The 24,196-nt window shown below is 37.2% G+C and overlaps 3 protein-coding genes across 4 annotated transcripts; 1 reads left to right on the top strand and 2 right to left on the bottom strand.

Annotated features, from left to right (window-relative positions):
* Positions 1 to 54: 54 nt before the first annotated feature.
* LOC135945521 (Na(+)/H(+) exchange regulatory cofactor NHE-RF1) lies at positions 55 to 14,270 on the bottom strand. The gene is made up of 4 exons (XM_065493268.1): positions 14,029 to 14,270; positions 6,208 to 6,450; positions 3,388 to 3,612; positions 55 to 428 (listed from the first exon to the last, which is right to left on the bottom strand). Exons 1-4 carry the CDS (start codon positions 14,212 to 14,214, stop codon positions 297 to 299), a joined length of 786 nt encoding a protein of 261 aa, XP_065349340.1. The 5' UTR covers positions 14,215 to 14,270; the 3' UTR covers positions 55 to 296.
* A 586-nt stretch (positions 14,271 to 14,856) lies between these two features.
* Positions 14,857 to 18,019, top strand: Mcm10 (minichromosome maintenance 10 homolog). The gene is made up of 10 exons (XM_065496424.1): positions 14,857 to 15,449; positions 15,504 to 15,663; positions 15,714 to 15,865; positions 15,927 to 16,019; positions 16,067 to 16,268; positions 16,324 to 16,923; positions 17,119 to 17,245; positions 17,307 to 17,524; positions 17,580 to 17,771; positions 17,828 to 18,019. The coding sequence occupies exons 1-10, from the start codon at positions 14,941 to 14,943 to the stop codon at positions 17,918 to 17,920; spliced, it is 2,346 nt and encodes a 781-aa protein (XP_065352496.1). The 5' UTR covers positions 14,857 to 14,940; the 3' UTR covers positions 17,921 to 18,019.
* Positions 17,963 to 23,628, bottom strand: LOC135947504 (luciferin sulfotransferase-like). 2 transcript variants are annotated; one of them, XM_065496426.1, is made up of 6 exons: positions 23,388 to 23,628; positions 19,993 to 20,089; positions 19,088 to 19,262; positions 18,913 to 19,033; positions 18,766 to 18,860; positions 17,963 to 18,375 (listed from the first exon to the last, which is right to left on the bottom strand). In XM_065496426.1, the coding sequence occupies exons 1-6, from the start codon at positions 23,611 to 23,613 to the stop codon at positions 18,064 to 18,066; spliced, it is 1,026 nt and encodes a 341-aa protein (XP_065352498.1). In that variant the 5' UTR covers positions 23,614 to 23,628; the 3' UTR covers positions 17,963 to 18,063. The 2 variants fall into 2 exon arrangements, with proteins under 2 accessions (XP_065352498.1, XP_065352499.1); XM_065496427.1 differs by lacking the exon at positions 23,388 to 23,628 and adding an exon at positions 21,241 to 21,485.
* Positions 23,629 to 24,196: the final 568 nt, after the last annotated feature.

Genomic DNA, 24,196 nt, shown 5'->3' with positions numbered 1-24,196 from the left:
GCAGCAATTATTTCGGGAAATCATGGTCAAGGTTGCGGCAAAAATTAATCTCACTTGTGCATTCGTAATAAATGGTAATTTTTATTTAAGTCGGACACGTGATTATACATATAAATTATATCTCGAGACTGACGCTGAGCAGCCTGCGGTCACACTATTTTAAACATTAACCGTATTGTCTTTTTTGTTGGTACATAATTCACTGGCGTGATTTGGTGCGTTTATTTATTTATTTACATCTACAAAAATAGGAATATGTATCGCATGGCGGTTTTGGCACCCTTTCTTGCTCAGTCTCACAGGGTCTGCACGATGTCGAATTTTCTTCGCAGGTCCATGTTTTCCTTCTTCGGGTCAAATTTCTTGCGCTGCGCCAGCTGCGCCCTCAGCTCGGCGGCCGTCATATTTAAACCAGGCGGACGATTGCTCTGCGAACATTTTTAAAAATAATGACGCACAGATGGCATAACTGTTTACTAATCCAAATTTGATTGCTGTCCTAACTGACGCATTTATATAACTCGCAAAAGGGCATTTTTATTTACACCGCTATGGTTCTGAGATAGCAAGAAACGTTTAATAAGCGATTTTATAAAAGAATTGACGAGTCCAGAGCATTGTTAAGTTGTTTTGATTTAATCGTCTTTTGTGAATATAGATAAGACAAGAACGGTTTCCATGGAAAATTGATTAAAAATAAGTATATGAGGTAGTTTTCGAAGAAGAAAGGGAACTTTAACAAAAATCCGAGGAAAAAAGGCGTTTTGAACAGCGGGGGCCAGATGTGCGATAAAATTGGTTCGCACTGCGCAGATCCAAGATGGCGTCTGAATGTAGAAAACAAAAAAGCCCTCTTTGGATTGCCGTACGAGTGTCAAGAGTCTGTTTTTGCGATCCAAAAGACACAATTAGTTAAGAGAAATGCAAATTATACGTCACAATATTTATGAAAACTTTTTACGTGACCGTTTTTTCGCGCCAAGCTCCACCGGACGCCATATCTGCGCGTCACACGAATGTGCCCTCGCTGGTTTTGAAGATGTTATAACGCTGATTTTTGTAATTTGATGACTAACCTTGACAATATCAGACAATCCCGACCAAAAATGCATAATTATTTTTCTCAATTAAAAACCAACATTTTGGCTTTAACAATAAATTCCAATCCAGAAATTTGAATGTTATCTCTACTCTTTCATAAAGAAAAATTTCCTTACAGTTAATTTTAGTGCCAGAAATGGTGAAAAACTGAAGTTCCCCTATCTACCAATGAATTTAATCAACAAAAATATGAAAACAATTCAGTGCTGATGCCTTTTTCAGTTTCTGTCTTCATCTCGCTTCTAAAAACCAAGCACACAATGTAATTTCCCTTTTCCCTCCTTTTCCTTTCATACTTTAACACGCTTCGCTTTCAGACCGGTCATATAGCAGCGGTCACTGAGAGCACAATTATTATTTATTTTCTTTCTCAGTTTTCCAAGTCAGCATGCAAAAGTGTCGCCGTTGGTGTCGAGTTTCACGCAAGAACAAAAGAATGCGATCGGCACAATCGCAGTCTCCGCGTCCGACGAGCGAGCGAGCGAGCGAGCTTTCAAGCGTGCGTGCAGCAAAACGCGACTCGGCTGCAGAAATTATAACAACTCCGCCCGAGATAGTGTAATATTAATACACACGAGACGTGTTAAGAGACACACTCTCCATGCTTGCGTAATTGCGGAGGTACAATAAACGGTCCGACCAGACCAGAGACCGGACCAGACACCCCTCCAGAGCCTGCGGGATTTTTTTTTCAACGTAAGAATTGCAAAAGAAAAAAAAACATCGTAAAAGTAGCCAAAATTTAAATAAAAACATTTAGAGCAGCCATAAAATTTTGGTTACATGTTTACCTTGTGTTATCTTTCAATTTATTTCCTGAAATTTATTTTAGATTCATGAAATATGTTTTAATTATTCCGTAAAACAAAAATTAACAGTCTTCCATGCACACATTTTGCAGTTACGGTGAGAAATTTGAAGAGAAACCGCGTTTTCCTACTGCGATTAGAAAAATTAATAAAAAATCTTCGCTAATGCTGTGCTCTTTTACAATTAGACCACACTCAACAAATCAGTAAATCATTTTCCTCGTCAGGTGAGTCAAAATCCTCTGAAGGTTGCTTAATATAGCCTTGATTTTGTTTTGCTGATGTGTCCTCAGAGGGATTAAAATAGCTGCTTCCTCGTGTGAAGCATGAATTTCCTCAAGATTTTCTACTATTCTGTCTTAAAGAATTCCAAAAATTGATTTTTAATCCATTTTTCCAGCTTAAAATCCTCAACGTAGTCTTCCTGTGTCCGTTCGGTTTTAGTTTCACGGCTAGTTTTTTCTCTAGATAATCCCTGCCGTTGAAATAATATAGCTTTTGACCAAATTAAAATCAACTAAAAAGAGCAAAAAGGTGCAAGCTAAAAGCTTTGAGGCAAACAAATACTTAAATTGATTTTAATTCCGTATATATTTCATTTTCCTGGACATAAATTATATGAAGAAATATATTAAAGGTGCATATTATAAATCTCCTTAAAGCCCTTGGTGTTCAAATCCACCAATAGATGGCACCAGTGGTTTCTTTCGATTTAAATGAACTTTTCCGCTGTGATTTAAGACTCAATCCTGCTGCTGTGCATTCTATTTCTAGAATTTTTTATTTACACGTTCTGAAAACTAAAATCGGTCCAGCAATTCGGCGTAGAAACGTCGGGAAAGATTTATTATTTTAAAAAATAGTTTGGTTTTCACGATTCTTTGTCGACTAGCTCCACCGATTTTTATTTTCAGCACGTCTCAAGAAACAATTCTAGAAGCTGAAAGCACAGCAGCAGGATTCAGTTTGAAATCGCAGTGAAAGTGCCTTAAAAATCCTGTTGGTGAATGTAAAAAATATTTTCGCTTGCAGAGCACTAGAAAATAAAACAGATGAATTTTAATTTCCGTCTTCTGTCTTCAGAAACATTAAAAAACAAAAACATTATTTAAATAATCATGAACAATAGTTAAGAATAATTTTATTATTCTTAGCTATTTTACAAAGGGTTGGCCAAGGAATGGACTTATCGTGCAGCCTTCAAGCTAATATTGACTCTTCATTTTGTTCAAATTTTATATTTCTAATTTTCCTGATCAAGAAAGATAATATCTATAAATGCGGGCGGTTAAATTTCCAGAAATTTTAAAAACAAAAACACTATAGACAGCCTTTTGTCAACTTTCCGGCCTTTTGTCAAATCCTGCTGCGTTTAATTAATTGATATTTTCCTTTTACTGCGTTTTAACAACCAGAGGTAAATCAACAGAAAGTGGAATTTGATCCTTTAATACACGTAGAGTGCACTCTCTCTCACCTGATTTGGAGATGCAGTTTGGGAGGGCTCCTTCTCAATCTTGTCTTCCATTTTTGGACTACTGGAGGCGATGCTGCCGTTGGACTTGGCCTCGATGGTGGTCGTCTCCGACGGGCTCTCCTCTTCCTCCTCCTCTTCCTGCACCTCGACGTGGTGCTTCCGGTCCGTCTCGGGCGTGGTGGCACTGCTGGTGTTACTCACCACCTCCTGCTGCTCTGCGCCGGACTGCAACCAAAAACAAACATGTGTCTGGTTAGGTGCCGTTATATTAGCTAACTCCATCGGCAAACACACGTTGAATCTCAATTAAGCCAAGGGTCCTCGAGCCACAGGCTGTGCGCACCATACAGAAATCACAAAATTCCGAGAAAGAAGTGAGGAATCAAGATAAAGCCTTTAAGCGCGTAATCGGTGATATATCATGAAAAGCAGTCCATTATTTTCAGGTGATTGACATTTTAGAAATACATTTCAAACTGATAAAGTCATTTCAGGTGCGACTGCCAGAACAATGACACTTTTCGGAGGAAAAATCTTATCACTGCAGCGTAACTACTTCAAATTTAACACTCATTTCACAGAATGTATTACATTTTAGACATGTTTAGATAGGACCGTGTCCATAGATTATGACTGTGGAAAAACAGGGTTGCATTTGCTTATCACACCACTGGTTTTTATCACTGAATTTGTCCAATTTCTTGCGCAAGAAATGAATTTATTCCATTTTTGCCAAGTGAAGATCTAAAATTGCGGTCGGAATGGTCAAAATTTCCTGCTACTGTGCAGATTATTTCTTTTAAATTGCCATTTTGCTGCCTCAATGTCTCCAAAAAATTTCTCTGACAATTTTTTAAGTTAAAGTCATGAGCTAATAATTAGAAAATTATTGAATACGGAGATGCCTGCAAGAACTTCGTTAAAATTGTAAGATAAAACTTTTTACCACTGCATTTAAAAAAATGTGGGTTTTTTGCAACCCTGGGGATAAACAGGCAGAGAAATTTCATTGTTAACTAATTTTTTTGGGTTGATTAAGAATAAACAAAACTGTAAATGGCAAAAAGGCGTATACACTTTTTAATAAATATTAAAATTGTATTGGGGGTTTAAAAAAGCATCCTGAGGTGATCTAGGGTCGGCACTTTAAAGTTTGGAACTCAAATGTCGATAATAACCAATTCAACAAGCAGTTTTTACTCAAAAATCCATACCAATAATTTGTTTTATTTAATTAAAAAAAATGGCGAAAATGTTCACCACGATAACGATCGAATATTTTTTTATGTAATTTTTTAAAGGCTAAATTAATGTATCATGCAATTTTAAGACCTTTAAAACCATCTGAACTGCATCTTAAAAACAGACGGGAAAATGGTTTACACTGAAATTTAACTACAAAATGTATCTTTAAATTGATTTTGATAAATTAAACGGTTACGCATTTACAAATTATGGTTGTGGCAGTAGAAAAAGAACAATTCAATGTTGCGATTTAAACATTCAAGCCGTTTCCTAGTTTTAATGCAAATATTGTAAATTCAACATGCGCATTTTACAATTTTGATGGCTTTAAAATTGGAAGCAGACGGTGACGGTGAAGTTGAGTGACCTCTTATAAATTTTCGTGCTTTTTTAAGCTTGTGTCAAAAAGATTTTGGATCTCATTGATCTATATCAAGTCGGTTCAGGGTTGCAAAAAAACGCACTTTGTTAAAAAAAATGCAGTGCGCAGTGGTAAAAAAGCGTTCATTTTTCAATTTTAACCAGTTTCTTATTTTTGGAGAAATTGAGGCAGCAAAAAATGGCAACTTAAAAGAAAAAATCGTCCCAATAGAGGAAATTTTGACCACTCCGACCGCAAATTTTAGATTTTCACAAGGGAAAAATGGAACAAATTCATTTCTTGCGCGAGAAATTGGTAAAAATTGAGTGGCAAAAACCGTTAAAAACCAGTGGAGAAAAAACCAGGTGGTAACAAAAATGGTTAAAAATTATACACCCCCATTTTATTCATTTTAAAACATGATAAATAGGCTAAAACCGTCTAAAACTGTTTAATTAAAAATTGTCTTCTAATTCATTTAGGAAAAAAGGTTAAATTTTTCAGCCTGAATTTATCGATCTGACATTAATTAAAGTGGAATGATACTGGGCAACAATTGAAAATTATTTAAATTGTTGGATGCCTTAAACAATTGACCGATAAACAATTTGTTCAGCAATTTGCAATAATGAAAAAAGGACCATCCTACAGTACAAATTCAAGTTTTGCCAATTTTCTGCGAAATTTACATTGCTTGAACATATTTTCTTGGCATATTTCGATTCCTCTCGTCGAGATCTGTTCAATTGTGTATGCCACTTATTGGGCAAACTCTTGGTTTTGAAATTAAATCGGATTTCAAGTAAGGAGACAGCCATTACCATTTGAAAAGCACGCTAACTTTCCAGCCAATTTTCTCAAAAAATTACACTGCTTCTTAGGTTAATTTAGGCTTTAACTGAATCCTAAGGGACGAGTTTTATTGCCAACAAGCATTTTCCAGGCTTTTGCAGTATCATTCCTCTTTAAAAATAGTCATTTAATTTAGCCCATCTCCATTACAATTTAAATTGCAATATTGCAAAAAAATAACGGCTGCTGCTGTTGGCAAATTGCGCAAATGAGATTGATGAAAGAGCGCAGCGATATTATTTGTCACCTTGCGAGTGCCGCATGCGGCGGCGAGAGCATTCTAATCTCGGGCACAAACAGTGCACCGATAAGGCCGAATAACAATTGAGATAAGGAATTCCTATTCATTAGGCAGGCCGAACCTTGTGCTGCTGCTGCTCCTGGTGCTGCTGCTGTGGCGACGGTGGCTGCTGTTGCTGCTGCTCTTGTTTGGACGAGCTGAGGTGGATGACGCCGGGCATGTCACCGCGAATCACCATCTCGCGCGTCTTGAAGTACGCCTCGGCCGCAGAGTCCACCACCAACAGACGCGTCTCGTCCGCAACCGCTTTTATCCGCGCCACCACCTGCCGGTGGTTCTCGTTGCTGATGTTCACTCCGTTTACCTGAAACAAAGCCCCGTAATGATTATGTGTGATAAGGCTCGGATCAGCTTTTCCAACGGATAATTCATGATAAAAACATAACAATATTATATACGATCATCAAGAGACCATGATGAGGTATCAATAACAGCCAATTCTATCTTGATGAAATCAATATATAATTATTATTTAAAATGTATTTTAATAATAAAAATAGGTAAAACATATTAAATGTAAATGAGAATATGGAACAATTTTGAGAAAATAAAAGAGATAAAGTTTATTAATTTTATTAAATATTTTTCAGGAAAAAAAAATAAATGCGTGTTGGTTTTCCAGCTTTTATTGTAAAGAATAATCAAGGATGCATAAAACCTGCATTTAAAAAAATGCAGAGCGCAGTGGTAAAAAGATTTTTTTATAATTTTAACCAGTTTATTGCAGGCAGTGTTTGTACCTCTCAGTTTTCAATAATTTTCTAATTATCAGCTCATGACCTCAACTTGAAAAATTGTTTGAGTGAAATTTTTGGAGAAATTGAGGCAACTTTAATGAAAAAAAATCTGCAAAGAAGAGGAAATTTTGACCACTCGTCCGACCGCAAATTTTAGACTTTCACAGGGGAAAAAAGGAATAAATTAATTTCTTGCATTTTGCATTTCAAGCAATTAGTAAAAATTAAGTGGCAAAAACAACCCGTGAAAATGCAACCCTGAGAATAATGTTTATTGTGTTTCGCCTTAAGAAAAAAATAGCCCCAATTAATAAAAAACCAGGCGAATATTTAATCGCCTATTAACTAATTTTTTTCTTGCCTTTCCAAGTTTCAGTCAACTGAAAAACGCCAGAGATACTTAATATTTATAAAACTCGTGCTCGTTTAAAAAAGTTAGTATTGCTATCACCCCCGTTTAGTGGGGCCATATTATGATGAATGGGCTCATGCTGTGAAGTCAGAACAGCCATTCAGATTCAACGACCACTTAGTTTGAGATTGCATCTAATGAAAAAAGCTATTCACTCTGTGCCTGTATAGCTTCTCAAATTAATTTCGCAACACACTTGGTCAGCCCTCCCGATAATATTCTATTGAATCAAACCACTTCATTAAAATTTTCTCGGAAAATAATTAATCAATTTGATTCAGCATATTGGAGAGTTTGGCAAATGGTAATTTCAGGGAATAACCACTCTTTTCTACAGTTAATTATATTATTGTTTTTGAGATTGACGTATAAAAATAGGAAGAAAAACACTTTTTACTATAGGGAAAACTGAATGAACTGAAAAATTAGTTTAAGCTGTGTTCTTGTTTCTATTTGTTACGATTTTAAACAGAGGGGTATTTATTTTTAATCGTTTAACATTGCGAAAAATATATAAGCATTCTGTGGTAGATTGTTTTTTTTTCCAGAGCTTTTCCAGCTCTCACAATAAGATTTTTTTGTAGAACATTCTAAGTATCTAAATTTAAATTGGTTTTAAAAATTATAACATTAAAATTTAACCATTATTAAATTTTCAATGTCCCAAACGAGTCATTTTGAGAAATAAAAATTTATTTTATATACACCGTGGGCCAGATTCGCGTGACGCGCAGATATGGCATCGGCTGGGGTACGGCCATTCGAAACGGGCTGAGCAAAATGTGGTTAAGAAGCGAGGCTTCGATAAAATTGTAACAAAATTTGCAAATATCTTGAAACAATTATCATTACACCAATCAGATCAGAAAAACACACTCGCGACACTCATTCAGAGAGCGAAAAACTTGAAATTTCCCAGAATTCGACGCCATTTTGGATCTGACTCGCGGAAACCGATTTCAACGCGAATCTGGTTGATAAGAATTTTCCCCTCTCCCTCTCATCTTTCTCAGTCATTTCGTCTTGGATTTCATGGGGGAAAATACATGAAATATTATATCTTCTAGAAAAAACCGATTGTGCAAGTCCTGGCAAATCGTGAGCTAGGGAGTTGGAAAAGGATTAAAAAATGCAATAAGTAGTGAGAATCCCCCGTGGATGTCATAAATCTAGAAATTACATTTTCTACGCATTTCCCTGCCTGTATATATTTTCACCGTCATAAAGAAGCTCATCGCTGATTCTGATCACGCGAATGACGGAGGAAAGGCGAGTGGAAGGAATTTTGAAATACGTATCAAGGACGAGAGACTCCCTTTTTATTGATTCGTCGCGTGCGATTTTATTAGAAATTATTTACAAACTCTCCCTCGGGGCTTTCATTTTTTTTTCCTCTGTCAAGAATATTTGTAATACCATGAACGCGTTTGCGTAAGCTTTCTCATTAGGATGGTGTGTCGCCGAATTCTAGGCCAAAGGTTCGTGCGGGTCACTTCAGAGCAAACACCAACAACCAGCTAGGTAACATCGTTATCCTGTCTATTCCACCGAAAAATTGTACAAATTTCATGCCGTTAACCGCAGCAGAAGCACGCATGCATAAAGTTTTATTTTTATTTCATGATGCTTCATGGTGAACTTTAATATTAAAATAAAATAAGGAGAAGTAGAATTCTATAGAACAAAGCAAAAGTTTAGTTTGACATTTATGAGAAAGTTTGAAAAACAGTTATCGCATTAATTCCTCTAATATTTGCAGTTTGTTGACCAAAATTTACGACTGTTTGAAACTCTCTAATTTGTAAAAGCAACACGAGAACAACGGCTGCATGATTACAATTTAAACTTTTAAGTGCAGTAGGTAGCATGAGAAGGAGACCAGTTTTTATCGCACCACTTAATTTGATAGGAAGAGGCGATAACAAAAAGAGTTGAATCCTTCTCGAAGAATCTAACCTGATTAATTTTAATGAACGCCGAAATAATCAGAGTTTAACAACCAATATCGCCTTAATTAATACCGTTATTATGCTTTGAATCAAAACCAAGTCAAAGTTATGCAGGATTATTGCGGTTTATGCGGTTTGATTGATGAAATCTCGCACTTTACGGTCCTGTTAGCATAAAACTAAAATTGATTTATGAATTTCAACCGTCGAAATAAAGCATGATGACTGTGAATTAAGAATAAAAAATGGATTAGCGCATTTCCCTATGCCACACAACTTGAAAAATAAAAAATCCGTTAGAATCACGAGCTTTTTGGTTTGTTTATGTTTCAAAAGAAATCTTAATTAAACTACAACACTTGGAAAAATAAAAAGATAGTTGGTATCATGACATAAAGGGAGGACAATCACGATTTTTATTCGAGAAAATTTTAAGTTAATAAAGCATAGAGCAAACACAATCAACTTGAGTACCTTCTGGCCCCATTTTAATCTTAACTCTTTCTAGAGTTTGGAAACACTAATAAAAATGCTAGATTAAATAGATAAGAAAATTAAAATGTCAAAAGATTGTGCCGGATGATGTCAAGATGTTATTCCAATGCAATAATAAAGCAGGAAAAGACGATTTCGATATCGAATGAACACAGTTAAAGTGGAATGATACTGGGCAACAATTGAAAATTATTTAAATTGTTGCATGCCATAAACAATTGACCGATAAACAATTTGTTCAACAATTTGCAATAGTAAAAAAATGACCTTCCTACAATAAAAGCTCAAATTTTGCCAATTTTCTCCCAAATTTACAGTGCTTGAACTTATTTTCTTGGCTTATTCCGATTCCTTTCGTCGAGATCTGTCCAACGGTGTATGCCACTTATTGGGGAAACTCTTGGTTTTGAAATTAAATCGGATTTCAAGTAAGGAGACAGCCATTACCATTTGAACAGCACGGTAACTTTCCTGCCAATTTTCTCAAAAAATTACAGCGCTCCTTAGATCAATTTAGGCTTTAACTGAATCCTAAGGGATGAGTTTATGCATTGGCAACAAGCATTTTCCAGGCTTTTCTAGTATATTCCTCTTTAACAATTTTTTAACTAATTAATTTCTTCTCGCATAATTTCGCCGCGTGCTTGGACACAGGTCACGGACCAAATATGCAAATCGTTCCGTTCGAATTCCTCGCGTTCGACATGTTTGAATGGTCGTGTTATCTATATCAAAAAGTGCGTCTGCATAAATTTAATATATTATAAGTGTGTGTGTGCATTTGGAACTGCGGGGGCACGTGCCTCCTTTGTGGCCGCACGCTGCTGTTAATTAATGCCTGCGCACACACACACATTCACATACACACACGCGGGCTACGTGCACAAACAGCCGTTTTCCGTTTTGCCATTGGCTCGGCATCGGCACAGATACATAAAAAAATGTGTGTGCATTACAGAGGCTCAGTGGAAAAAAAACGCCGGCGCAAACAAAAAGGCGAAAGTTTAAGGTAAAAGTCCCCGGCGGAATGCGAACGAGACGATTAAGCGCTATCGCTGCAGCGCGAAAGCATTTGCGAAACGACGCGGTTCATTAAATAATAATGTATGCAAGCAGGCGTTGTGCAGATATTGGACTATGCTATTTCTATTTGTGCAACGAATGAAACTCGAACAGACGAACACGGTGAGCATATCTTCCATTCCGAATCGGTCCAACGATTCGATTGTGCGAATGGGCAGCAAAGGAGGGTATATATAACTACTTTTTTCGATTTTATTCTGAGACGGAAGACGATAATGAGCACAAATTGTGCTATTTTCAATGTGTCAAACACTTAAAATCGACTTCTTGATTCATCTACACCAGAAAAAAGATTAGATAGTTTCTGGAAATTGGGGATAATTAAAAATTACAGTTCATTTAACTCTCAGATTTTCTTTTAACTACTTTTATCGGAAAGAAAATATTGTTCAATTATTATGTACAATATAGAAAATGTTATCTTCTTCGGAACGTGTTATTTATTTATTTATTTAGGTTAATCATTAAACACTTACAATAAAGCACAGGAAAAGCAATTAAGAAATTTTCCACTGATCGAGTTGATTCTTCAAATATTGAATACGAACCAAATTTAATCTTAATTGGGCCGAAACTGTATTTTTAAATCGAGTTTGAAATATTTTAGGATATATTTTCTTCAATTAAGTCCCAAAAATCGCTCAAATCATCGAATCTAAACATTTGTACCCGTTTAAATGATTCACATCATGAAAGCATACACGAATTTGATGGTTTCACAAAAACAGAAGCCCCGAATCCTTAAGATTTTCCACGATATAGACGATAAAATTCCAGCCAATTGTGTATTTTTTTAATTATTAATTTAATTAGAAAATTAACTGATGACATTTTAACGGCTTTTAAATTAAAAAAATAAAAATGGTTTCATGAACCAGAAAAAATGTTGATACAGAACTTCAAAATTAAATTCTTCAATTATTGAAGGCCAGGGAAATTAGACTGTTAAGCGATGCTACAATTTTCAATGTCATTAGAAATCACTCCAAACCCAAAGAAAAATTGTGCTTATTAAAATTTAACAGCCTAGTATATTATCCAGTTGGGAAACCCATTGAAAATTAAGTTGCACGCAAGCAATAAAAGCGCAGCTAATGGTTCGTAAATGATTATAATAGTTTGTAAAATAGTTGATAACAGAACAAATTATGGCAGGCTGTATATAAGATTAGCTGTTAAGTTTTGTTATCACTCAATAAAACTGTTGTTCTAAAAATATGTGTGATTAAGGAAAATTTTAAATAAAAATGTAGGCAATAGGATTTCGCAAAGGATATATATTATTTATGACTCTATACATATTTTTTTGACTGGGATGTTTCCTCATTTACACAATTTATTAACATGGCAGTGTCATCCAGGCACGTCCATGCTATTGAGAAAATTACTGTGCCTTTTTTATGCATATATTACAAGGAGGTATGAAATTTCATAATTGGATATCGATGCACTTGCAGAAAAGGGAAATGATTGTTGTCTAGATATTTCCATGGCCGAGGTTTGCATTATTTTCGCACCAAGTTCATTCATTGTCATTCTACAATGAATGCCACACTGCAACCTCCCTTTTGATAGTTTTATTTTTCGCTCATTATATTATTTCACAAAGGAGCCTCTTTTTTAAGTTTGTTCAATCGTCAGGAAAACCCAAAGGCAAACATAGCCGCATTTTTAAAATTTACTAGAGCTTGGGAAAATAATTTATTAGCCTTGTGACTGGTGTTCAAAAATTAAGCTTCCGCGGTGCATGCGTCTGTTTCGGTGAATTATTATTGAGAGCATTTAACGCGAAAATCTTCATCGGATTGTGTTTTAAAGCAATACAAAATAAATAAAAAAAATTATCCCTGGTTATCCCAATGTTTTTTGGCTTAATTTATATAAAAAGTGCGTCAGCACCTAAAAATGACAAAAAATTGCACGCAAAAGTTGTTTTTAAAGTTAAAAAACAAACTGTTGTGAAATATTTTCTGTAATTTAATTGATATTCTGTTCAATTTGCGTGTTCTAGTTTCGCTGCCTTGAAACCAAAATTTATATTATGAACAAAAATTTGCACCGTTCGCGGGTCACGCGATCTTTTCCAAGAAATTCAGAACACGGAGCAGTGTTAAGAGACTATGCGGATATTGTGGCGTTAATTAAGCGTAAAATTCTACTGCAGAGAACATGGACTCTCGTTCATTAAAGATATCTTCAACGAAAATTGAAGGCTTCCAGTAACATTTAATTATAAATATTTAAAAATTTATCAGAAGTATTAAAAAATGCAGCCTCCTCGGTATGTATAGAAAGCTGTTTTTATTACCATATTTCTATAGAGAGGTCGGACCACGTGCATGTGCATCACGACAAAGGACAAGAAATACAATGCTTCCTCCGAGGGCGAGGAAAATTCTAAAAAAGCACATGTGTGCCCGATCAGTTCATATATGAAACGACTTGAAGAGAACAATATAAAAAAGCAGCGAGGGGTAGCGTTAATAGCGGCTAAGGCAGACCGTTTAGGACTTTGAAATTTATTTATCCTCATTGTCAGCCCAGCCCCAGACGGGAGAGGAAATTTAACAAACCCCTGCTGATGCTTCATTTTCCCTCAAAATGCAAGAAATAACAAAAAACTCTTTCATTGATTTGGCAAAAACTAGCAATTTTAAATTAACCGCAAATTTAAATTGATTGTGTGACAAACTCTTATAAAATTGAAACACGTGTTTCAATTCTGAAGAAATATGAAAAATCTTCACACACTGAGGAAGGTGCATTAATTTAAATCTTCTGACAATCATGACAACCTCCTGTGATTTTCTTTAAATTTAAAAATCGTTCATTTCATCGGAACAATCTGGAATCAATTTATTATCATCAACAATTTCCTCTTGTTTGTCCAAGATTTGATAATTGCCTTCGATTAACTTCATGTTTCCTTGTATTTTTTTTATTTTGCTTCAAGAAATCAGAAAAATGATGGAAAAAATACCAATGAATCATTCAATTTGTTGCAATAATTAAAACCCCAATGGCAACGTCTCCTTCGTTACTTATCATCCGGAAACTATGTTGTTATACTCTTTTACAGCCACCTGGCGATGACGCATTTTTAGTATCGTGTATATGTATATTATCTCAATGCCACACACGCCAAATTGTTATAAAATTTCCACCTGACGAACTCAACCGTAAAAAAATGAAAATAGTTATCGCACCTCAATGATCCTGTCTCCCTGCTTGAGGCCGGCGGCCTCAGACGGCGAGCCGTCGTCCACCTTGCCGACGTACTGGCCGCTGCGGCCCTTTTCGGCGTGCAGGTTGAAGCCGAAGCCGTCAAAGTCGGGCCACTTTTGAATATGGCACAGTCTGGGCGCAGGAACTTCGTCCTCCGACATTCCCATTTCGAGTCTCGGTCACTCACTGTATACGTCCTAGCAGCCCGACGGCGGAATCCTCTCTCTCTCGTATGTATCTACCGCACGTTACGTCGTCTCTCTCTCTCTCCTCTCCTTCGTTTTCGATTTCGATAGCACCTGTCCTGTGTTTGGTCTGTGTGTGCGCAGCGCCAACACACCGTCCACCGTCGCGCCGAGAGCTTCTCGTTCACTCTCCTCTTTAAACACAGAACGAGAAGCGGCAAGCGGCGCAACAAGTTAGTTGGGCTCGTTCGATTCGTGCTCTTGTTGGACAGGATTCCATCCCTCCTCCTTTGCAAGGCACCCGAGACATACCGCGAAAATAGAAGGTTACCTTTACAGCGGTATAGGAGAAGTTGATGAGGGTGTTTGTAAAGGAGTTAACGTACTTCAGTTTCTGGCTGGAATAAATTCCCAGAAGTTTACAAAATTTTAATAAACAAATAAAGTTTTAAATATTTAAATAAGATTTAAATATATTGTAGGGTGTTTAAGCCTGTAAAAATTGTTCAATTCTCTAATAATATTCCTAAACCAGCATAACCATTGCACAATCCCCTATCTCTGTGACGTCACAATTAAAATACCGCGGTTTTCTCATCAGTTCTCATGCACCACAGCTGATTTCAATCCACAGTCCACGATTAACCTTATCTTGCAGTCCGAAATCTGCACTTTTCTGAGACAAACCACCACGGGTAAGTGGTCCAAATGGAAGAGGGAGACGATTTGTCCGAATTCCTCAGTTTGCTGGAGGAAGACTGCGAGGCAGAAGACGCAAAAGCCTCGCCGAAAATCAACACCTCGCAAGCAGTGCCGGCCTACAGGGAGATTACAGATCCGGATTCCTTTTTGCGACCACGCGAAGACACCGGGCCGTCCCAGATTCACGCCGGAGACACCGATTCCTCGGACGATGAGGACAACCGCAATTTCCAGGAGCAGAACCTGACGCCCTTCGGCCGGGATGTCAAAAAGTTGATGACCGCGCACAGTGAAGCTTCTGAGGGCGGCAAGAAGCAATTTTCTCTGAGCGGACTTAAAGGCCTGGGGACCAAGACTGAGCAGAATGACCCCAAGGTCAACTTGAGCCGAAAACAGGCCAATCCTGTGAACAACAGTCTTCGTAACGCGAAGACTGTCTCGGGACTGACCGGTCTGCCCTTGAAGGCTGAAGACAGAAACTGTTTTTTGGAGCCGATTTCTGGGATTCGAGTTGTGTAAGATTTATTACCAAGTTAATTTATGAATTATTTAATATGTTGTATCCACAGAAACCCGCTTGTGACCCAGGAATTTATTTCTGAGAGGACTGAAGGCCGACAAACTGTTTCCTGTTCCATGGTGAAGAGGAAATACGAGTCGAAAGCATTGCAAGAAGACTGGCTGACAACAGGTGTCATTGTTGGCACAACAAAGAGGATTTCCCAAAAGGTAATAATTAATAAAATCGTAGGAGACTCTAATAACAATATTTTTTACAGTCTAAGGAGTATTTGATTTGGACAATCAGTGATCTCAAGCAAGACCTGGCTACAGTGACTGTCTTCCTTTTTTCAAGTGCAAACACCAAGTTCACTCAACTTCCTAAAGGAACTGTGATTGGAATTCTTAGTCCGAATATCTTGCCTCCAAAGTAGGATAATAATAATTTAATTTTTAAATTACTCATTATTATATTAATTCTCCTTCATCAGCTCTTCAAAATATGATTTAATTCTAAGCGTCAACGATGCTCAGCGAGTGCTAGTGATTGGAAGCTCAAAGGATTATGGAATTTGCAAATCCAAGTAAGTTGTCACTTCTGTTTGAAAACCAAGCTAAATTCATGTTGCAGGACAGCCAAAAATGAGCCTTGCGCAAATTTTGTGAACGCAACCATCTGCCCGTACTGCTCGTACCATCTTAGTAAGGAATACAAACGCCACTCCGGCAAACCGACAGCGCCAAACTCTGCCCTGATGTCCAAGGTGCTTGGCAAGAGCGAGGTTTTCTACGGAGGAAAGTCTTTCTCTGCCAAAATGCTGCCTCCCAAGAAGGTCTGCTTAAAAATCCAAATCAATTTTATTTTATTTTAATTAATTTAAAATTTAGATTGCCCGTGAGCATCTATCCCAACTGTCACTCCCTCAGCCAACAAACAAGAAAATCCAAGCGAGAGACCAGCTGCGTCTGCAGTCTCTCTATGGAGACGAAACGCCACCGTCTCAAAAAATCGTATCCGTTAGTCCTGAGATCATCATGCCCAGAAACCCAACTCGAGCCACTCGCATTATGAACAACATGAAACATGCCACGGCTCTAGCTGCGAGAAAAACGCCTCAAACACCAGGCAGTGTTTCCAAGCTGACGGGCATCCTGGGAAAGAAGGCTCCTCAAAGCCCGGCTGTAGCTACTCCAAGTCCGAGCTCAGCCAAAAATACTGCAAGAAATACGCCTGACTTGTCAAATTTTGGAGTGAAGCGATCAACTCCGACAAATGCGCTCAATTCGTCCAAAAGCCAAGCAAGTCACGATAAAAGTCTGGACGCGGCGAGGAGCAGGGATAAACAGTCAAATTTAAATTCAACCCCGCCTCCAGCCAAGAAGGTTGATTTGTCAGGACTGGGAAGACCAACGCTTGGAAAGTTCAACACTTTGGATTTGGGCGTGTTGGGCAGGAAACCTCTTCTCAACAGTCAGGAGCGTGCCAAGGTATTTAAGTTTAAACTTTATTTTGATAATAAGTGAATAGTTGAATGAAGTTAAAGTTGGCTGAGTTAAACTGGATAAAACCGTTTGCTATCCTTAATTTGTTGAATAACAGGATTTAATTGAGTCAGTCTTGTACTTATTGTTGCGTTCACACAGTACCAAATTAACCAAAGCCAATTTTTGTTCCAATTTAAGCTTCAAGCTTTAGAGCTGGTACGAAAGAAGGGACCCCTCAAGAAGGAAGACCCGAACAAAGTGAAAAAAGCCGCCTCTTCATCAAAAGTCGCTTCTACACTCAAGAGAAAAAGTCCCTCCACTGGAGGTATTTATTTTTTGCCTTCCTAAACCATGAAATAGAGAGTTAAATTTTTTTAAATTTTAAGAAATGGATAAAGATGCACAGGAGAGAGCCGAGTTTGAGAAGAAGAAAGCAAGGTTCCTTGCCATGATTGAAACTGGCTCGCAACACCAGGATTTGATCGAGAGCGCGCACGAAGAAGCCGAGCAAAAATATTTCCAGAACATGGAGGTTAAGGAGAAAATTGAGGACAAAATGCTAAACACTCACAAGATCGAGGCTAAAGCTGTCAGATGCACTCAGGTACTTAAATACAAACTCATTACAATCTTGTTACTTAAATTTTTTTATTTTCCAGTGCGATTACTTGTCTCTCGCAAGAAGTGACTTCTGCCGCAAACAAGGCCACCAGGTCAAAATCATCCAAACGCACAAACGCTTCTTCCAGTGCAAAGGCTGCAAAAATCACATCTGGGTGCTGGAGTTGGTGCCAACAAAGGCCTGCTCCAACTGCGGAGACAACCACTGGCAAAAGGCTGGCATGATCAAGGTAAACACTCTATATTTTAATCCCCTCAGCAAAGATATTAAGTTGAGAACTTGCAGGACAAAAACGCCAAATTTGAGACTCTTCGCATCACTGCCGGCGATCGGGAAGTCTACAATCCAGCCAACATGAATTGTTTGGTGCCAGACTAATCAACTAACAATAAGGTCAGCTTTTAATAATAACGGTCATCATCAAATGATAAAACTGTTTATTTTCTATAAACTTGAGGATTTAATCTACAAAATCATTTTATTTTATTTCCTATGGTACAATAAATCGCTTATTTTTATATTTACACATTGAAAGAAAGTCCGGTCCCTTTAAGGTTTTTCTCAGTCCAGTCGTCAAACCGGCTGACCATGTCCTTGGACATTTGACCCTTGAAGTCGCCAACGCTGCCCTTTCTCATGAACGAACCCTTTTCGATCTCCTTCTTGTCGATCAAATTGTACTTGCGGTTAATCTCGACAACGTCCTCGTAATTCACGGATGGGTTGTTTTTCATACTGTTGAAACTCAGGTGCTCGGTGAGGATTGCCACTTTCTCATCGGACAGTTTCTTGCCGAGGAAGTCGGCTGTGGTTCTGATCACCGACGGCAAATCCTACAAAAATCCCAGAAATTTCATTAAAATCAATTCAAATTTATATTCATAATTATGAAAACTATCGCATCCCTTTCATATTGAATGAATTGAAAAATGTCAGAATTGAAAACGAAATTTTCTATTTTTCCGGTTTATTCAGTGTTTGCTGGACAGTTATTTTTGGATTTAAAAAAAAAATTCTCATATTGGTTTGTGTGGCATGTGCATGTCTTCCCTATTAATTTACCACAACCAACTCAATATATTCTAAATTGTAAATAATATTAAAAATTGCCACACTCTTGAATTTTATGTATTTCAATTTTACGAATTATACGCTTCCCCTTTTTATATATAATTTACATAAGGGTATAACTACCCTGTTGTGCCTTTTGAGCAGCATCTCACCTTTATCATGTCCTCATATTTGATGAACAAAAAGTTCGGCTCGTTTCGTCTATGCCAGAATTCCAGCACATGAGACCAGAAAGGCGCAAAGCACACTAAAAACGAGTTAATCAGCACCATTAGGATTTTCCAAGAGTTGCGACTTACGGGAGTCTCCCAAAAAGAGCTCGCAAAAGTCGTCAAAGGAGCCGCGGTAGCCTTCCAGCAGGCGCGAGTGGTGATAGTAAGACACGCAGGTGTCTTTCGCGTTCCTTGCCACGTAAATCATCTAAACAATTAAAATTAAATTGAAATTTTAGATTTTATAAGTGTCGTTTTGTACCTTTGGTTTCTTCTCGACAATTTGCCTCGGCAGCAGGGGCCACGGGAAGTGCGTCTTGATGAATCTGGGCGACGGGAAGTTGTCCAGGAATCCGATTGAGTCCAGAACGTGGGGTGGAAAGACGACGTCGGGACGCGTGGACAGCAGGTCTTCGTAGTCAAAGAGCGTTGTGTGGCTAGAAATGCAGTTTTTTAAATTATTGTAAACTCTAAAACGTTTTTAAGGGGGAGGTCAACAAATAATGTGGGTCATTTTTCCTCGAATTAAACGAAATTCGTCTTGGTTTGAATGAACTTGTAACGGTTTTGTTAAAATTTATCGTTCCTTTAAAAAAAAACATTTTATGTCCATTGAACCACACTTAAAATCGTCTAAAATTGCCGGTAAAATCGTGAAAAAACGACATTTTGTGGCTCCTGCGAGAAATTTAATTAATTTATTATTTTTTCTGTTTTCTAAAAGGTTTTTTGTGAATACAAAAAGTTGGTTTATTTAAAAATTGATTTAAAAAATGCACAATTCGCCCCAAAGCCCCTAAGAGTGTTTAAAATTCCAAGCCCTTTTTAAAAAATAAAAAACACGCGAATTTATCATCGACGTGTGATTTCTGACCATTGAAATTGTTTTTTCCTAGTACCTACTATATATCAAGTAATTTAAAATCACGTATGAAATTGGTTCTTAAAATTTCATGTCGATAAATTTTCATTGCTAAGTATCATTGTGACACTCCTCTGAAAAGTGTCATCATGTATCTGAATTCAAGTTTGCGATAAAGATCAGCAATGGCCTTGGTTACTCGCCTCGCATAATATTGTGCATAGGCGTTTAATATATATTTATATTATGTTGACTTTCTGACAGCTCTATATGTTACAAGCCGGAAAGCTAAAATAGAAACTTACTCGAGGAATGGGAAGCGAACCTGAAGTGGCACCTTTGCCGCCTCAAAGTCAAGGTCGTTGGCAATACACCAAACCATTTCCTGCGTCCAGGTGGTGCCTAGAAACAAAACAATCAAGCCTATTGTGAGTGAGAGATCAATTTTCACCGGCGTGAAAATAATCGTTTTTGATGTTTTTTGGGCCGAGGTCACATTTCTTTAATAATAGTTGTTGCCAAATGCTAAATTTGGAGCAAGGCATGGAGCCGGCACATTTATTAAGAATCACAAGCGTTAGGTAACACGCTTTGCGGTTTAACTACTTTTCTGCCTGTCACTTATATTCTTGCCTTTTCGCACTATAAAGTCACGCCGCTGGGAGAAAGCTGTCGTTCATTCATGGCGAATATTTTACGGACTGGCGCGTTTTATAAGGAAACTGAATGTTTTTTTTCTGTTTTTAACTGGAATTATAAAATTATATTCGTAATGACAGTAAATAACGTTATGAAACAAAACCTGACAACATGTTAAGAAGTACTTCTTGCTGGAACTAAAATAAATAACGCATTAACGGAATAAGAAATGCATAATTTATTTATTAAACATGCATGGCATACATATGCTAATGGAAAGCTAAATATGAACTCGAGTGACCCTTCCAGAGCACGTTTTATGTGCTTGACTGCACCAAATGCAATCTGTTGCATTCACTGACAGTGAGCACAGAGATACAGAAAGTGTTAGCTTTCAACTCTAATTGCAACAAACTACCTGAAAATTACTCGATAATCGTTAAAATCTCTCATGAGGAAAAACAGAAAATTAAATTCAACTTTTATGGAGCAATCAAATAAAGTGGGGGTTTTTCATTTATTTTTTTCCTTATGGCAATTCGTTGCAAAAAAATCTTTAAACCGAGACATTTTAAAATTTCTTCACCATTAAATTGTGTCGAAATTTTATTGATTTTATAATGGCAAACCTGTATGTTCTAAAAATAAGTCACGTGACAAGGAAAATATTTAAATAAAATACAAATGCGTTGCAGAGAGTAGGCAAAAAAATAGAAATGTTTTGGCGCAAAAATCGATAAACTGCAGCTAATTTTAAGACCGCCGGGTACAAAAAGTTGTAATTTTTCCATTTTTCTATAAATATAGCTGCACTCCGTTTGCGTTAAATCAATCAATCAATAAACTTAAAGAACATTTTCTTCTCTTTATTTTTTCTAAATGAATATTAAATCATGCGGAAGTGGAAAAGAAACCTGTCTTGGGAAAGCTGCAGACGAACGCGTCGTCGGAGCGCACGTTGAAGTTCTTGATGTCCTCGGCGAACTCCTGGAAGTACTCGGGCATGACGCCCCCGTTGGCCCTGACGTAGCCCTTGCGGAACAGGTTGGTGAAGTCCTTGTGCAGACTGTCCGACAGAGGCCCCTGCAGCCCTTGGAAGACCACCCTGTCGAAATTCATGTTGGAGCGCACGTCGAGCGACACACTGCTGCCTGCGAGTCCTACTGCCGTACTTTATATAAATAAAACTCCAGCACGCTGCTGGTGAGCACCGCGGGTTTGCACACTCGGAAGCCAAGGTCGCGCCTGTTGGTCAACAAAAGACCAAGGAGGGGGGACAACTCATTTGTCATTTGTCATCTCTTATATGTTAAGACGGAAAATGGAAAAAATAATGATAATTGAAGAGAAACAGAATACATAATTGACTTTTTTATCTTTCCTCGTAAGAGAATCTTGTATAAATATCATTTTTTTTTAATGATTTTTCAGTTGTGTTTTCCTTGTTTGTCATCCTTGAAACGGTTGCGCACGTAGCATCTAGCGGAGGCTGTTCTCACAGCCTCTGCCAAATGAAAAACCTAAACATTGGCTAGCACTCCTTCTCATGCGGATTTCTTTGCCAGCAAATTTTAATTGCATTTAAATGACTCGACAGTTTTCACACATTATTCGTTATAGGCGTATGCCGTGACCCACACTTGGTCAGGTGTTTTACTTCCGTTTTAATGATTGAAAGTTGTGCAGAGAAGGACAGTGAATCTTTTTAAAACACTAAATTACTATAAAGGGTTGTAACTACATATTTTTTCTAATTTCTGATCATCATTTTTAAAACTTGTTCACATATATGATTCCCTAAACTCAAATAAATAAAAATATTCCTTGATGGTGTTTCGTTTTTTCGTCTTTCCTGCTAAAACTGCTATTTTCACAGAAAAAGTAAATTAAAAATAAACAAAGAAGCTATTTAAGGAGTGAATTTTTACTCCACGATCTCCTTGTAGATTTTTAAAGTTATCTAGCAAAATGGCCCCTATCGCTGAACTGGAACAAAACGCCCCAGATAATTAAATTCAGAAATAAGGTAGATTCAGTAAAGCTGAATTAAAATGGGAATCAGAAAATGATTTAAAATTGTGAAACTCGGTAAACTATTTAAGTGTCACCTTCAAATCCTTAGTTATTTTGCTTCGCAAATGATGTTGACAAGAGTTCAAACCACAATTTTCAAAATCCTCGATTAATATACAGCTATTAAACTATTTAATCTAGAAATTTCTCCCATCGCTTCATAATTTCATATGGCCATTTTTATCTTTGAATGATATCAATTCGCTTGAAAGTGCCAAGTCCCGATTTTTCAAACGTGTCCTTTTTGAACGAATGAAGTTAATTCAGTCAGATTTCATTGTAAAATATTTAAAATATTTAAAAAAAAATTATCTCCCCTGTACGGTTGCATGAGAAATGATTTTAAATAACGTAACTTTAAAAAGGCAAATCAATTTATCCAAAATTATATTCAACCCCAGCCCAGCAATGATAAAAAATAATGATTAGGCAAAGAGTAACAATTGCAAGGACTGTGCTATGTTTTAATTCTTTCAATGGATACCACTTTCTTATCTGTTCCAACAAATGTTTTCATCTAGAGGTTTGTGATAAATTAATGTAAATTATGTGTATATTGCGATTCTACATCATCTGGTATGTATCACCCATCCAAGGCCACCCCTTATAAAGAGTTGTAATTTTCCATGTTTATAATATATAGTTGTACGCCGTTGGAGTTCAATAAATCAATCAATATTTAAGGAGTGAAATTAAAACATGCATTTTACTTAAACGTCCCTTTTTTCTTTTCTAAATTACAATTTTTGTTCTTGAGGAGGACAAAATCCACCAAGCAAATTTTTATTTGAGGAAAACCATTTACCAAAATATCAAAAAAATTAATTTTCGTTTTTTTACAGTAATTGATTCAGCTTTTTGGTATATATGTACTGCCCATAAACTATTAATAACTAATTTCTAGTGTGTATTTTTATTGCAACTTTTGTAACAAAACAGCAAGATATGTATTTTATTTATCAATTATATAATTTAAATGAATTCTCACCGCACTTTGGGAAGCTGGCAACCCACACATCATCTTCTCGGACGTTGAACTGCTTGATGCCCTGGGCAAAGCGGCGAAAGTAGTCGGGCAGGGTGGTGCCCTCGGCCCTGATGTAGCCCTTCCTGAAGGACGACGTGAAGTGGTGCAGCAGAAGGGCCTTGATCGGCCCCTCGGGAATTTCCTCGAGACGCACTACTGCTGCTTCTTCTTCCCGCCTAGAAGCCATAACAGCACTCTTGTCTTATTATGATAGCAAGCAAGCAAGCAGACAGTCGTCGGCTCCAATTCAATGACTGATAAAAGATTCTAGGAATGAAGAAGACAAGCAACGTTTAATTGCCATTCAGAATACAAACATATGAGAGCTTGGTGAAGAGCGAGAGTCAGTCAGTCACGGTTATCTGTTGGCAGATCGAAGTCCTCCTCCGCGCGGCCGCTGATAGTGAGCGCGAGTAAAATCACAAACACAGTGAAGTCGGTCACGAGGAATGCTGACGATTCAAGGCTCATTCTATTGACATAATAATTGCAAATTAAAGTTTTTATAATGGTCTTATAGAAAATCCGTTACATTTTAACAAGAAATTTTTCTTTCAACAGTTTAAAAAATTTAACTTGAAACTGCAAGACTCCGGAAAATCCCTGCTGCCAATGTATTTATCAATTCCTATACGGACTCGGTTAAACCCAAATTTGATAAGGTAAAGTTTCAAGAAAAGTGGCTGCAAAAGTTATCGTGCTTTTCAAATATTAAGGACTTTGTCTCCTAATTTTAATTTTATTTCTCAGCAAAATAATTCCCGAAATCA

This window comes from Cloeon dipterum, chromosome X (genome assembly GCF_949628265.1).
Source record: "Cloeon dipterum chromosome X, ieCloDipt1.1, whole genome shotgun sequence".
Classification (NCBI taxonomy): domain Eukaryota; kingdom Metazoa; phylum Arthropoda; class Insecta; order Ephemeroptera; family Baetidae; genus Cloeon; species Cloeon dipterum.
The sequence above is the reverse complement of the archived record's forward strand: the minus strand, read 5'-3'. Positions and strand labels throughout refer to the sequence as shown.

What these genes read in the sequence shown, in the direction of transcription:
- LOC135945521 (XM_065493268.1), bottom strand. Translation starts at nt 14,214, where the DNA reads ATGGGAATGTCGGAGGACGAAGTTCCTGCGCCCAGACTGTGCCATATT. An exon ending in AGGGAGACAGGATCATTGAG is followed by an intron (nt 6,451 to 14,028) that starts GTGCGATAACTA and finishes GCTTTGTTTCAG; the next exon opens with GTAAACGGAGTGAACATCAG. An exon ending in AAACTGCATCTCCAAATCAG is followed by an intron (nt 429 to 3,387) that starts GTGAGAGAGAGT and finishes AAATGTTCGCAG; the next exon opens with AGCAATCGTCCGCCTGGTTT.
- Mcm10 (XM_065496424.1), top strand. Translation starts at nt 14,941, where the DNA reads ATGGAAGAGGGAGACGATTTGTCCGAATTCCTCAGTTTGCTGGAGGAA. An exon ending in ATTTCTGGGATTCGAGTTGT is followed by an intron (nt 15,450 to 15,503) that starts GTAAGATTTATT and finishes TTGTATCCACAG; the next exon opens with AAACCCGCTTGTGACCCAGG. An exon ending in AAATGCTGCCTCCCAAGAAG is followed by an intron (nt 16,269 to 16,323) that starts GTCTGCTTAAAA and finishes TTTAAAATTTAG; the next exon opens with ATTGCCCGTGAGCATCTATC.
- LOC135947504 (XM_065496426.1), bottom strand. Translation starts at nt 23,613, where the DNA reads ATGGCTTCTAGGCGGGAAGAAGAAGCAGCAGTAGTGCGTCTCGAGGAA. An exon ending in TGCCAGCTTCCCAAAGTGCG is followed by an intron (nt 20,090 to 23,387) that starts GTGAGAATTCAT and finishes TTTTGTTTCTAG; the next exon opens with GCACCACCTGGACGCAGGAA. An exon ending in GCTCTTTTTGGGAGACTCCC is followed by an intron (nt 18,861 to 18,912) that starts GTAAGTCGCAAC and finishes ACTCGTTTTTAG; the next exon opens with TGTGCTTTGCGCCTTTCTGG.